The sequence below is a fragment of the Thermobia domestica genome, chromosome 6, assembly GCF_964235325.1.
Source record: "Thermobia domestica chromosome 6, izTheDome1.hap1.1, whole genome shotgun sequence".
NCBI lineage: Eukaryota > Metazoa > Arthropoda > Insecta > Zygentoma > Lepismatidae > Thermobia > Thermobia domestica.
In genome coordinates this window covers 136,391,217-136,405,400 of record NC_137459.1, presented here as the reverse complement: position 1 = coordinate 136,405,400, position 14,184 = coordinate 136,391,217, and the positions used below count along the sequence as shown (strand labels likewise).

At 35.8% G+C, this 14,184-nt stretch overlaps 1 protein-coding gene across 5 annotated transcripts in view; it reads right to left on the bottom strand.

Annotated features, from left to right (window-relative positions):
- Positions 1 to 14,184, bottom strand: part of CRMP (Collapsin Response Mediator Protein) — a 502,151-nt gene that overhangs the window by 223,608 nt on the left and 264,359 nt on the right. The window contains exon 1 of one of the 5 annotated variants that reach the window (XM_081762173.1): positions 3,905 to 4,293. The exons of the other annotated variants lie outside the window; for them this stretch is intronic. Coding sequence (XP_081618299.1) covers positions 3,905 to 3,961 — 57 coding nt within the window. The 5' untranslated portion in view covers positions 3,962 to 4,293. Of the gene's footprint in view, positions 1 to 3,904; positions 4,294 to 14,184 lie in introns of those variants that run through there. 5 annotated transcript variants of the gene reach the window in all.

Below are 14,184 nucleotides of genomic sequence, written 5' to 3'. Positions count from 1 at the left end.
ACAATGAAAAATAAGTATAATGATTTACGACGTGGGAAAACTAGTGATCGAGCTTTCTTCTCTGTGAGAAGGTCAGTAATCACAGAAAAAAATTACCACGATATTTTCTATTTACTACTACTACTACTAATAATAATAATAATAATAATAATAATATCTATGAGTGTGCCGCGAGAATTCAAGTTACACCCGGAGTGTGCCTCAAGTTGAAAAAGGTTGGGAAACGCTGTTGTAAAATATTGTCATTAAGATGACACCTTTGTCGGGATGTAAACACAAGCGTACTACTACCTTTAATTCTAAGTTTGCGTGTGGAAAATAGGGATGCACACGAGACGAGACAGAAATTTCCTTACAAAATTCGAGTCAAGACATCACTTTTACAGTGCATTTTCGAAACGAGACAGACTCAAATCTTGCCTCGTACGCATCTCTACGGAAAAAGGGAGGAAACGTTGTATTCACAGACTGTATCAAAATTTTTAATGATGTTTTGATCTTCAACCGCTTCAAAATAGTAAAATAATGCAGACCTGCAATAAATGCTATTTGACAGTATAACCAGGGGCGTCATTTAGGGGGCAGGGGGCAATTGCGCCCCCCTGAGTTTGAGATTTGTATAGTTTTTATCAATAAAATAGTAGAAAATCAGTGAAAAAATGCGAAAATTTACTTATTTCCCCTCCAAGCAAAAGCTGAAATGACGCTCCTGACTATAACACGTAAAGCTTTTATGTTCCAATGATATTTTTACCCTAGTTTCCTTGCTTCCCCTTAAACTAGTTACTTAACATGCATTTTTTTGTTGTTGTTTAAAAAAGGGAATTACATTATATCTGAATTCAAAGGTTCAACAGCAATACGAGGAAAATAATCTGTTTATTATAATAAGGTTCTCCGCAAAAAATAAATAAATAAATAAAAATAATCATTAGCAAAATAAAATATCAATACCTGATTGAAAAAAACAACTCGTATAGGTACAGACAGCTGATAGTACGTTAGAAGCTGATTCTAAATTTCATAAAATAATTAGCCCATATCATCAATTAAAATAAACAGATTTCAGTGTACTACAAGAAAAAAAAGAAAAAAAAAAAAAACACGACAAGAGGATTCACAATCCGTTCGTCCATAATGAAAGTAAGTATAATTCATAAGTATCGATTCACATTTTGTAATGTTCAAAATGAATAAAATAACTTGCTTCTATAACAACGTACCTATTGATGTATTACGTTGAAATCCAGACAACTAAATTAATAAGGTATGTTAACAATAAATTGAACACAAGTCATGTAAATAGCCTCAATTTTGTAAATATGGAGTTCCATCGCTTAAGAAGCTTAAAAAAAAAAAAAAAACGGTTATCAAAAATTAAAACTGTTCCCTACCCGCAGCATGTCACGGAAAGCTACGTAAAATAACAGCTGCTTGTCGGTTGATCTTATGGTACCGTCAGTTTGCTACTCAAATACTTTGTCCAGTGGCGTAGGCAAGGGGGGATTTAAGAACTTAACCCCCTCTTTGCGCAAGATATCATGGGAAAACAAACTTGACTGTTTTAAGTTGGTTGACCATTAGCCCAGCGTCCCATTCATTACCGATGGTAATATAATACGTGGACCTACAATGTAAGCACTGAACATGAGCTCCCACAAAGAATCAAACCCGGGTCTCCAGCGCAGGGTCGGCTTCAGGATTTTAATTTCGGGTAGGCACGATTCCTCGCTTATGGATATATATACACATTTGATTGATTAATGACAGGAGGAAAATTACTCTTACAGTAATGGTTGATGCTATTTGTTAAATAATTTTGTACCATTAATATAAATAGTAGAAAACCTATTTACTTTTCATTGTATCTTTTAGCGTTTACATGATTTTCAAAATTTGTTGAGTAGGCCCGTGCCTACCCGCTAAAGCCGTCACTGTTGCAGCGCCGAGTGCTTGAACATACCTTTGACGAAAATCTGCGCACGCCACTGATTTTGACTTGAACGTTACAGTTGTCGAGAAAAATGCAGATCCGTGATTAAATTTCTCTTGAATAATACACTAGAGCACAAGCCTTGTTTGTAGAAAGCTGCACTAAAATTAAATCATCCAATCGAAGATATTTCATTCCTTGAAGCTTATTACAATAATGAGTACTTCTTGGGCAATTATGCAATTAGCAGTAATTTCTCTTTAGTGGCAACGTTTATATTATCCCAAAGTGTCATTCTAACTTATACCATCATCCCTATCTCTTAGAAGTTCCATTATCCTACTCATAAGTACACAACATTCCCTCCAGGAGGTTGGGGGTAATTTGAAGCATCCCAACTTACAACGCTGATTGAGTAATAACAATAGTATGTAGTGACAATATTTCAATGTTTCAGAAAACTGAAACAACGCCCTTTCTGCCCAGAGGACGTATAACGTCTGTACTCATTTCCTAATATTGGAAATTATTTCCGCACTACCTTGCAGAAGAGGGTATCAAACCCGGTACACTCCTCCCTTACATACACCCATCTCCAAAATTATTGTCGCATGTCTATAAATACGTTGTTGTAGGAATATAATTTGATAACGAATTCGTCCGGTATTTCATATAATGTTAGTATGTGTATAATCGGCAAAGACATGTACGTGGCAAATTTCATGTCAAAAGGGCAGTAAATAAGAACAATAAAACGAAAATAAAACTTCCTTGTCCATTTAGCAACATTCTGTTTTACTCATACTAATTTTCGTATTTATAAGTCTTTTTCCTACCAAATTTATCACAAATATACATTTCCCGATTATACACATAGTATCAGCATTAAAAGTACCCTGAAAAATCATTATCAAAGTACATTCTTACAAGAAGACAGTTATAGATATGCGACAACAATTTTGGACATGAGTGTACATCACTCCATCACACGAAACTCAGCGTAGACAGCAAAACATAAATTAGCATGAACGACAATCAATATTGAGATCAATCTAAACTCGAACCAAGGCCCACAGAGCCTGAATCCTGCTACTGTATTGTAGCTTAGGAACAAATCCCAATATTGGTCTTAATCATGAACCTTTTTTGTTTACGTATCGAATTGACAGAAGTGTATAAAACGAAAACGTGCAAGCCCTCGTATAAAGTACGCATTGAACAGGGATCATACGCTATCACATGACCAGGATATTATACATTCGAAAGCCCACCTAACAATATCCTTCTAAGTTACAGATTATTGCTATGCCTGTCGAAAAGAGTATTCTGTAACAATAGCAAAACATCCTGCAATGCAGCTCAATTTGGCGATCTGGAAACGAAGGGCGAGAGGAGCAGTGAAAAAGAAAATCCAGCCCAGAGAAGCAACCTCCCCTTCAGAGTCTAGTTCTTCGATCCCCATTTACTCCTAGGCTATTACACCCCCGCCCCTAACACATGTGCAAACATATGATCGGCGGGGCCCTGGGGGCAACTCCCGCCACTTTTGCGAACGACTGTATAAACATACAAGCACTCAAAGGTATTAGGAGAAATTTGTAAAAGATAGACTTTTTATGAAGTATATATAATACACAGTAATCACTTTCAGCTTCGAACACATGCCCATTAGGAAATAATCACACAGTTACGCCAATAAAATTTGAAAAACCACAAAAAAAGCATGCTTTCTTCCTAAAGACATTTTAATTTCATATGGGCAAATGTTCCATAACGCTATTTAATTTATATCTGCTATTGGTTCAAGTCTCAAACATCTACCTAATTAATATATACGGACAATACAATTTCATGAATATATAAACAAACTTATTTTTCTTCGTATTGTTATTTATATATAATACAACTTATTCTTAAATTCTGTAATTTGACCGCACTCACAACTGTAAATAAATTTTTAAAAGATCTAACCTGCAGATGAATAGGCACTTTCTTCACTGGGGTCCCCATTGAAAATCTGTTTGACATACACAATTGATTCTGAGCCCCGTATATGTGAGGTTTCTATACGACGGATGGTCCCTGAATAGCAGTTATGCTCGTATGCTAGGTTTACACACTATTCGCACAACACTGAGTAAAGCCGGCTTTTATTGAAATGACTGTCCCCTGTGCAATTAGTCCATAAACGAAACCCAAGTTTTAGTTCACGCACTCGTATTATGATTCACAAACAATAAACAATCTCCTATCTTTTTCTTGCCAGTTATTTTTTAGAACATGGATCACAGCAGACCGTTTTTCAAAATCAGCTTGCCTTGCCTCGCCTGCATCTGGCTCGATTTGTAGTTGGCACACGCATGCGCGTATGTAGTCTGCTTGAAGTCTTCTAGGGGGCAGCAGCGTGCGGGGAATGAAGCGCACGCATCAACCGGCCCAGTATTGAGCACTAGTACAATACGATTTTCCTTTACTCCATGAAAAAAAAAATCGCTCACAGATAAAAGCGGGTGTTTGCTCTGAATTAAATGCAGTCTGCAAACTCATATTGTATGCTCTTAAAGAATGAACACAACACGTGTGATATGGTAATTCGTATTAATTGTAAATTTTTCTGCAACCGTATATTGTATTATCAGCCATTGATCTCAATCGCATAAAGTTAATGTTGATGTGGTTCCTTACATAAAAACTTTTTCGCTACTATTTGCTTCATGAAAGCAGTGTAATTCAAATTATTATTAGGTCAGGCTCTTCCCGCTGAACTAGTAATTAATGCATGTATCTTTGGTGCATGGAATCCCCGTTTCAAATCCCGGTGAGGAAGAAGTGAACTCATTTCATTGTTTTTGAGTCCTTTTATGGCTAAGCGGTTAGCGCACTTGCCTTTGGCGTGGGAGACCCGGGTTCGATTTCCAGCGGGAGCTCATGTGATTCGATCTCACGTTAATAAGCTCTAGGCCCACCTTGCTGCTGAAGAGGACGCTAAACTCAATCAACGATAGATAATAGTAGCATACATTAAAAATAATAATCTTCTCAAAAATACATCCAATCACGTGTGTCATTCAAATGGTTTAGGAGATTCCCGGGGCTGCATAATAAGAGATCCTGTGCGAAAGAAGAACAGTCCTTACAATGCGCTCTCTTCTTCCCTATCTCATTTTTTCTTTCATTCTTTTATCTTCAGCCGCTTGTGACAGTATATTATCATAGTCAAATCACTACCGCCTTTGTGTGGGAGATCCGGATTCGATAAAAGGTTGTAGTAGCTCATGTGGTTCGGACCACATCTTGAGCTGTAGGTTCACGTGTCACATAGCCCCAATACTAAAAGGAACATTTAAGCCCTTCGATTATGTAACTAACCAACCAATCTACTGCTGGTTGGTTCGATTCTTGGTAGAGCTCATGTGGTTTGGATCCCATATTAAGCTATGGGTCCACGTCTCACATATTCCTGCTGCTGAAAGGGACGCTAAACTCTAACCGAACCAAATCCACTGCTGGACGAAGGTCTCTACAACTCTTTTCCACAACCACATGTCTCGGGGCATTCTCTTCCTGGTAGACTGCCAGGAATACTGACGTATATGATGATACATCAGATAGACAATTTGTTACAATTTCATTGGCATTTGGTGTACAAAATCCCAGGTTCAATTTCCGGTGGGAGAGCGTTGAACACATTGCACTTGATCGAATTCCATGTAGATCCATGTCTCATATAGTCCCACTCTTCAGAAGGGACACTAAATTGCAATAAGCAAACAAATAACACAATTAGTTACGAATAATAATAATAATAATAATAATAATAATAATAATAATAATAATAATAATAATAATAATAATAATAATATGGGAAACCGGGGTATTCGCGAACAGTTGGGTACTACCGAACACCCAAGTTTACGCCCAAGGAAGCTTGCTAGAAAACAGACGATTTTGCTGCATGCTAGGGGAGAGATCTGGAAAAGTATAGCAGAAATTAGGTGACAGTCAGTTGAGTGGCTTGCCAGCAAAAGGGCATTTTGTTGTTTTTGTCGGTTCACTTACAACATTGATTCAACAATCTGGGCAAGGTATGCTGGCTTTTATCTTATTTATATTGTTACAGATAAGGCAATATATTCCCTAATATTTGAACATTAGTTGTTTTTAATCTTACTAGCCTGTATACAGTCAACAATTAGATTCAACTTTAATAATAAAATGGTGTCTCATGGGGAAATGTCAGACAGAATGTTTGCCATTACCCCAGAGTGCTCGGGATTGACCCATGGTGTGAAATAAATTATCAAAAAAATTAAATAGTTCTTTTTTTATTATAAGTTAATGAAATTGGTTTGGGAAATGGATAATGTCTTGGTAATAAGCGTTATTAGATTTATTAATTAGAATAGTTTGTTATATTTATTACCTAGGTATTTAAGACGATTAGTAGCCTACTTCATTATTCTATAGTCAGTAACACTATTTTAGATACCTGATCCTTCATCATAGGCTGCATTTTCTTCTGTGTGTGATTCACAGAGTGTTTTACAAATTTATTTAGCCTAGTATCGTCCATTAGCAGTTAGCCAATTTTGTTTAGCCTATTAACCGCATTTGAACATTGGACTAATAAAGAATATTGTCCTTGGAAGCAAAACATTAATGCGTATATCTGTGATTTCTTCAATTCCAAATAATGTTTTTTTTTTCTTTCTCATTTTAATGAATATTTTACTTAATGCACCGTTATTTCTGAATTTGTTTTGTAAGAGTACATTTTGTTTAGCCTATTACCTATTAGCTTTCATTTGTAATAGTTTCAAAGATGATGAGGTCTGCTCATGTTTCTCATTAACTTGAATTATGTTTGTAATTATAATTTTATTAAAGATTTAAATATTAAATTACGGTACAATTTTAATGTATTTTAATGCATTTCGCTTCTTTCGTATCGGGAAGTACTAAGAAAATAGTATGTTTAGGATTACTCCGACCACTGGGGCAATCCCGAACATACAGTAGGTGCATTACTAAAACATCTCAGTGATTTGTTGAAAAATATTACTTTTGACTTTCCTCAGCACTTTGGTAAACAGGAGAAACTACAAGCTTTCTTTACACAAGAAACCTTAATTTTATCCCTAAAAATAAAAGAGTTATTTATAATCAAACCTTAAATGTTCGTGAATACCCGAGTCCCCCCTAAAATAATATTGTAAAATTAATTTTCAAATTTAGATACAGGATTATTAATTAGAGTTCTTATGTAGTCTTTTATTAATTTTGTATGTCGTTTTATATTAGTAGACAGATAGACGTCGAAGGGCTGAATGTGTTTAGTTTATTTATTTATTTTTTTTTGTGATGTGTGTGTATGTGTGTTTGATTATCATATATTTATTGTTTCTATTCAGGAGCGTATCAGGATTGTTTCAGTGAAGTCTTAGATGTTCGACTTGACACTTGAGCTTAGCAAAAAGTACTACTACTATTACTACTACTACTACTACTACTACTACTACTACTACTACTACTACTACTACTACTACTACTACTACTACTGCTGCTGCTGCTGCTGCTACCAGTGTTGGGAAGTAACGTAACGTAAGTAACGCGTTACTTGTAACGCGTTACTTTTTAAGTAACGTTTCCTAGTAACGCGTTACATTTTTGCAAAGTAACTGTAACAGTAACGCGTTACAAATTTTTGAGTAACGTATCTAGTTTGCGTTACTTTTTTCGCGTTACATTTCGGATGAGTAACTACAATATATGTATATTTCTTTTTCGGAAACAAATGTTTCTTTCGTGTAAGTGAATTTCTCAGAATGAAACAATCGAGCATGCACTACGTATGTCAGTGACCGACAGTCATAGACACACAGAGAAACAGATAAGATCGTAGTGCCACTTGCTGTTTTTTAAAGATGAGGACAGCTTTAGGGAAATCACGTGTACTGATTGCAAGCACCTGGAAGATTTTGTCGTAGATTTTGACAGCTCCAAATCAATACATTCAGTGAGTGAATTAGGAGTGCAATGATACCGGTAGTCTATTTTACTTTGATTGGTGTTGTTTTTATAAAGATGGAGAACGAAAATATCTTACCGTTCGAACATTTGAAAGAATACTTTTTTCTCAAGAGCTGAGGATGATGGTGAGCAGAATTTAAAAGTAAAGTGTCTGAAGTGACCCGGCGGAAAATATTTATCAACAACTAGGGTGCCATAATTAACGATTTACAGTAAGTCTTAATATGAATAAACTGTGTTCTGATGAGCAGGCCTACTTTATTACTAGAAAATAGTTTGCTGATGGTATGTAACATTGGAGTTCTTTCAGATCAGTTTGCTTATTCTAGAGTCCCGCTAATTATAGAGTAGTGTAATGTTTCTCTATATTCTTTATTTTTAATTTTACATAACAACATTGTTGTTATTATTATATAATTAGTTTAAGAGAATAATAATAAGCAACCATTTTTTCCTAACGTATAGGGATGAGCACGAGTCAAGCTAAAACTCGACTCGACTCGGATTCGATTCGAGTTTCGAGTCAAGTCAAGGGTAATATCCTCGAGTCGAGTTCCGAGCCAATTCAATTTATCGCGTCAAGTTTCGAGTCCAGTCGAGTTTGATAAATGGCTCGTTCGTTTTAAGTCGTCTTGAAATCATGGCCTGATTACACTGGAAACCGAAAGCCATGAGAAATGTAAGCTAAACAGTAATATGGAATACTTTTAGTGTCGCTCGCGAGAAGGGACACGGCTCGCATCTCGTCTCGTCTCGATAGCGAGACCACAAGAGATTTTTTTTATAACAAGCTCAGCTCGACTCGGCTCAACTGAGAAGATGGCTCGAGCAGGCTCACTTAGGGTAAACCATCGGCTCGAGCTGGCTTGGTAGGGATGAGCCATTTGCTCGGTTCGGCTCAACTGAGCCGAGTCGGTTGGGAGAGCTGTTGGCTCGGCTCACTTCTCGGTTCGGGTCGATAGTGAATGAGCTGTGAGCCGAGCTGCTCGAGTCGTTGACAATTCTAAACCCGGGCCGAGCAGTTTTGAAGATATTTGGCCAGTGTCCTCTAACTTTTAACAGTGTTTGGCTCGAGCCCGAATACTCAACTTAGACCCTCAACCCTAATTCAGAAGCTCGTGAACAATGTCCTTGACTCCTAGACTTCACGACTACCGAAGTTGGCAATCAACTAGTCTTTTAGTATTCAAATGCAAACCGCCTATCTTTCTTTTTATATACAGTGTTATAATAATAATAATAATAATAATAATAATAATAATAATAATAATAATAATAATAATAATAATAATAATAATAAATATACGTTGTAGTAGTAGTAGTGTCATTGATAATAATTATACTGTCCATGTAATATGTTTAAAGAATATACTCGAAACTACAGGCCGGATTAGGCTCGAGTCGACTCGAAACTCGACCCCAATTCGAGTCGAGTTGGAGAAAATTTTTCGAGTCGAGTTCTCGGGTCGAGGTCAAAGATGTCTGTTTCTAGCGGAATCGAGTGTCAAAGAAAACTCGCTCGAACTCGCTCGTGTCCATCCCTACGAGTAACGCAGTATGGCATTTTATCAATGTTACATTATATGAAAATGTTCATATATCAAGTAAAACTTTGTCCTTGCATTTACATATAGCGATTCAGAACGTGCAATAATAATAATAATAATAATAATAATAATAATAATAATAATAATAATAGCGGTAGTATAGTTATACGGAAAATTGAAGTCATAATTTTTTTTCACTTTTTTAAAGTTTCGGACCTAAAAGTAACGCGTTACTAACGCGTTACTTTCGAAGTAAAGTAACAGTTACTTTTTGGGGGCAAGTAACGCGTTACTAACGCGTTACATTTTAAGAGAAAGTAAAGTAAATTGTAACGCGTTACATTTTTACAAGTAACTTACCCAACACTGGCTGCTACTACTGAGCTCCTAGTGGCCATATGATTAATGCACGTGCCATCAGTGTGGGAAGCTTGGGTTCAATTCCAAGTGGGAGCTCATGTGATTTGGATCCTATTTTAGATTCACGTTGCATAAAGCCTCTGTACTGAAAAGAACGCTAACTTTATCCAATCCAATCAAACTATTATTATTATTATTATTATTATTATTATTATTATTATTGGCAGAACAGAAAGAACTTCCTGAAACTTCTCGAAAAAGCAATATACAGATGTGCTATCTCAATGGCGCAGCCAGGGGCTCAGCCGGCTCAAGTTCCCCTTCCCCCCTTAGTGTAGTGATATTGAAAGTGGATTATTTTTATATATAGTATGTCCCATTTGTGATCCCGATGTTAGAACAATTTTTTGTAGCTCCCGACGAAAGCATGTGGTAGTTTCACTCCACTGTATGTGTGTGTATGCAATACTTTCTCAGTAACTACTGGCCAGATCTAAACCAAATTTGATGGGCAAATACCCAATCATCTAACGAATAAAGATAACTTTATGTGATGGCCGAACTCGGCCGACGACAGTTTCGTCAATGTTTTTTATTTTATTTATCGGTAACTACTGGCCAAATATAATCGGTATTTGATGGGCGAGTAGCCCATCGTCTAAAGAATAAAGATCATTATGTTAGTGACCGACTCGGCCCTGCTTGAATGTGGTACTTTATTTCTCGATAACTACTGGCCAGATTTGAACGGAATTTGCTTGAAATGGGCCTATTCGGTTTGCCATAAGTAAAAGCCTGTGTCATGTGATTAGGTCAAAAGTCACGTTGCGTAATAAATCGAGTCTGGAGATTCCAAATCAAAATTTGATATTTCAAGCATGTAATCTTCGCATGGGGTGACCTGGGTAATTTGAAGAAGATGCATACATTTTATCATTATTATTGATTTTACTCAAACAACCTGACTTTTGACAATATTCTATCAGTATTTACCTTATGTGCTATACAGCTCTTCATTATGTCTTTGCAATAAGCTTTCAATTAGCCATATCCTTATTACAGTTTTTGATATATGTGGACGACTTAAATTTTTTTCACTGATTTTCCATTGACTTTAACGTTTAAGTTTCGTGATTTTTTGACTATGTTCCATCCATTTTAGGACAATTCCTTTTCCGAATTTAGAATCTATATAGACCATTCTATACTTAAGCTGATTTTCAGCCATCTTCCCTCTTTTGGTTTTTGAGATAAGTGGAGGAATTATTTGTTTTTCATTGATTTTCCATTGACATTAATGTTAATGTTTCGTGATTTTTTACTATGTTCCATCCGTTTTAGGATAATTCTCTTCTGGAATATAGAATCTACATAGTCTCCTCTACATTTGCGCTAAATTTCAACCATCTCCCTCTTTTGGTTTTTGAGGGAGGAATTATTTGTTTTTCTATTGACATTTATGTTATGTTTTGTGCTTTTTGACTATGTTCCATCCATTCTAGGACAATTTTCTTTTAAGATATAATATCTACATAATCTCTCCTATTTATAGGCCGAATTTCAGCCATCTCCTTGTTTTGGTTTTTGAGACAAGTAGAGGAATATTTGTCTTTCGTGACACTAATGTTAATGTTTAGTGCTATTTGACTATATTCTATCCAATTTAGGATAATTTGCTTTTCGAATATAGCATCTATATAGTCTCTTCTATATTTAAGGGGATTTTCAGCCATCTCCTTCGTTTGCTTTTTGAGATAAGTAGAGAAATTATTTATTTCTCATTCATTTTCCATAGACTTTAATGTTCATATCTTGATATCTTATTCATTTTTAGGAAAATTTGCTTTTAAAATATATATAATCTGCATAGTTTCTCCTATATTTAAGTCGAATTTCATCCATCTCTCTCTGTTAGTTTTTGAGATAAGTGGAGGAATTATTGTTTTTTTCATTGATTTTCCATTGATATTGATGTTAAAGTTTCGTGCTTTTTGACTATGTTCCATCCACTTTAGGACAATTTGCTTTTCAAAAACAGAATTTGCGTATTCTCTTCTACATTTAGCTGAATTTCAGCCGTCTCCCTGTTTCGGCTTTTGAGATAAGTGGAGGAATTATTTACTTTTTCATTGATTTTTCAGTAACATTAATATTTTGTGCTTTTTGGACTATATCCCATTCATTTAAGGACAATTTGCTTTTCGAATATAGAATCTAAATAGTCTCTTCTACGTTTAAGCTAAATTTCAACCATCTCTCCCAAAGTATGTTCACAACATTGCAACCAGATAGGCCCTTTCAACAAATTATTATACGCAGTAGCCTTCATCTTTTTTCTCTCTCTTTCTCTGTAGTATATGTATGAAAATTTACTTACTTCGATTGCAAATAGAAACTATTGAACAAGAAAATGTATGTTTATATTTAATTTAAACATACATTTTCTTGTTCAATACTGCTTTTATATTACTGAGCTCCACCTTAGCCGAATTGCTAGCGCGCGCAACTTAGATGTGAAGGGTACAACTCCCAGTGGTAGCATTAAAATTATCTAATATTGATCCAGTATCATGACGCAATTGGGAAGCTATCTGAATTAAGAGCAATCAAACTCTGGACAAGAAAACCAAGAATAATGACATCTTCACGGTGATTGGCTAACCACGCATCACCGAGTAGATAGACCGCCGTCTGGCTGGCCAGAGATCTTTATGGGCTGTAGACAAAGGAAGTTTAATACAACTTCTCTCTACGTATTTATTAGAAATATCATCAGTTTCTCAGTACCTGTAACGAAAGAAAACTGAAAACTCTGGCCAACCACACAGTGCATATAAATACCGATGATAATGCTTAGACTTGAATTAGCGCCTAGGCTGGTCATGTTGGAGCCTGTGACCACATATTTGACTCCCTCTCCCCCGTCTTGTATATTATTCTACATCTATTATATTAGGACCAATAAATTGATCTATTGCACTAGAAATTGTCTATGTGGGCATTTCTACATCACATATTATATAATACACTGTTATCTTTTAGAGAGGTCTGGAATATAAACGTGCATTCGACAATGAGATTTTCTGTAGCCGCGACTAAATGCAGAATCCATTGTGACGACAATTTAGTCATTGCAATTTACAATATAAGAACTATATTTTATTTGAGGGAAGGGGGCTGAAGTATATCCTTGAATGTGAGAAAGTGTATTTCTAGTTGCCATGGTGACCTTTTTTTTTTAACTAGTATTGCATATGTTTAAAGAAAAAGATTGGAACTATAAAACTTTGTACTGAAGTTAAAATTTCGAGGGTCCGGACAGGGTTCCATTCGTGCGTCCCTGTTTCTATCATCGTTTGGTTCGGTGGAAAAGGTTTAAATTTTTGTGCCTACTCCATGAGACAAAACAAATACAAAACATAATTTTGGTATTTGAATCCTTCGACAGTAGAAACATTGACGGTGAAAGAACTCCACTAAAGACAGCCAAACTTATCCAGTCTTTGGACGTCCATCTCTTTACATAATATGAAATAGGCCAACATGTCAAAAAATAAAATAAAATAAAATAAAATAATAAAAAAGGGAAAAGAATGAAAGAAACTACATAACAACTCTAGATAACCATTTAGAATGTAAATTTAACTTTTGAATATGGATTTTGATTGGCAATTGGATTTTTCATCACAAAGATGCATTTTATTATTTAAAACGGTTGTTTACCCCAGTGTATTTTGTCGCTTGATGTCAATATTTTGCAGGGGGGCGCGGTGGCTCAGTGGTAGAGCGTTCACCTCTGGTGTTTGGGGTCCCGGGTTCGATCCCAGGCTCCGCCAAGTGAATTTTGTGGTGGACAAACACCGTGGGTTTTCTTGGGGTTCTCCCGTTTCCTCCCACTTTCTTCATTCCACCCTTTCACTCATCTCTCATCATCACCGTCTCCTTTAGCCTAACCGGCATAACCGTGGGACGTAAAACTCAAAGATTTCATTTCATTTTTTCAACATTTTGCAGAAGTCCTTCACCTGCATTTAAAAATATAGTAGTCTATACCTATCATATTATTCATTACACGATTGACTTAATTCAAAGTCCTTGCCGGCATCGCGTGGCACACCTATGTGTGAGTACTGGACAAGAAATCCAAGTTGGGATTCAAAGAAAACATTTATTAGATATTCCATTTGCGTCGTGTTTGTATTGTCTTCATATTGCTTCTCCCATTTATAGATAAACGTTGTTTATTTTTGAATATGAAGGTGGTATTTTTCAATCAAACCAAGTGTCAGAAATTGAAGCGAATCATATTCTACA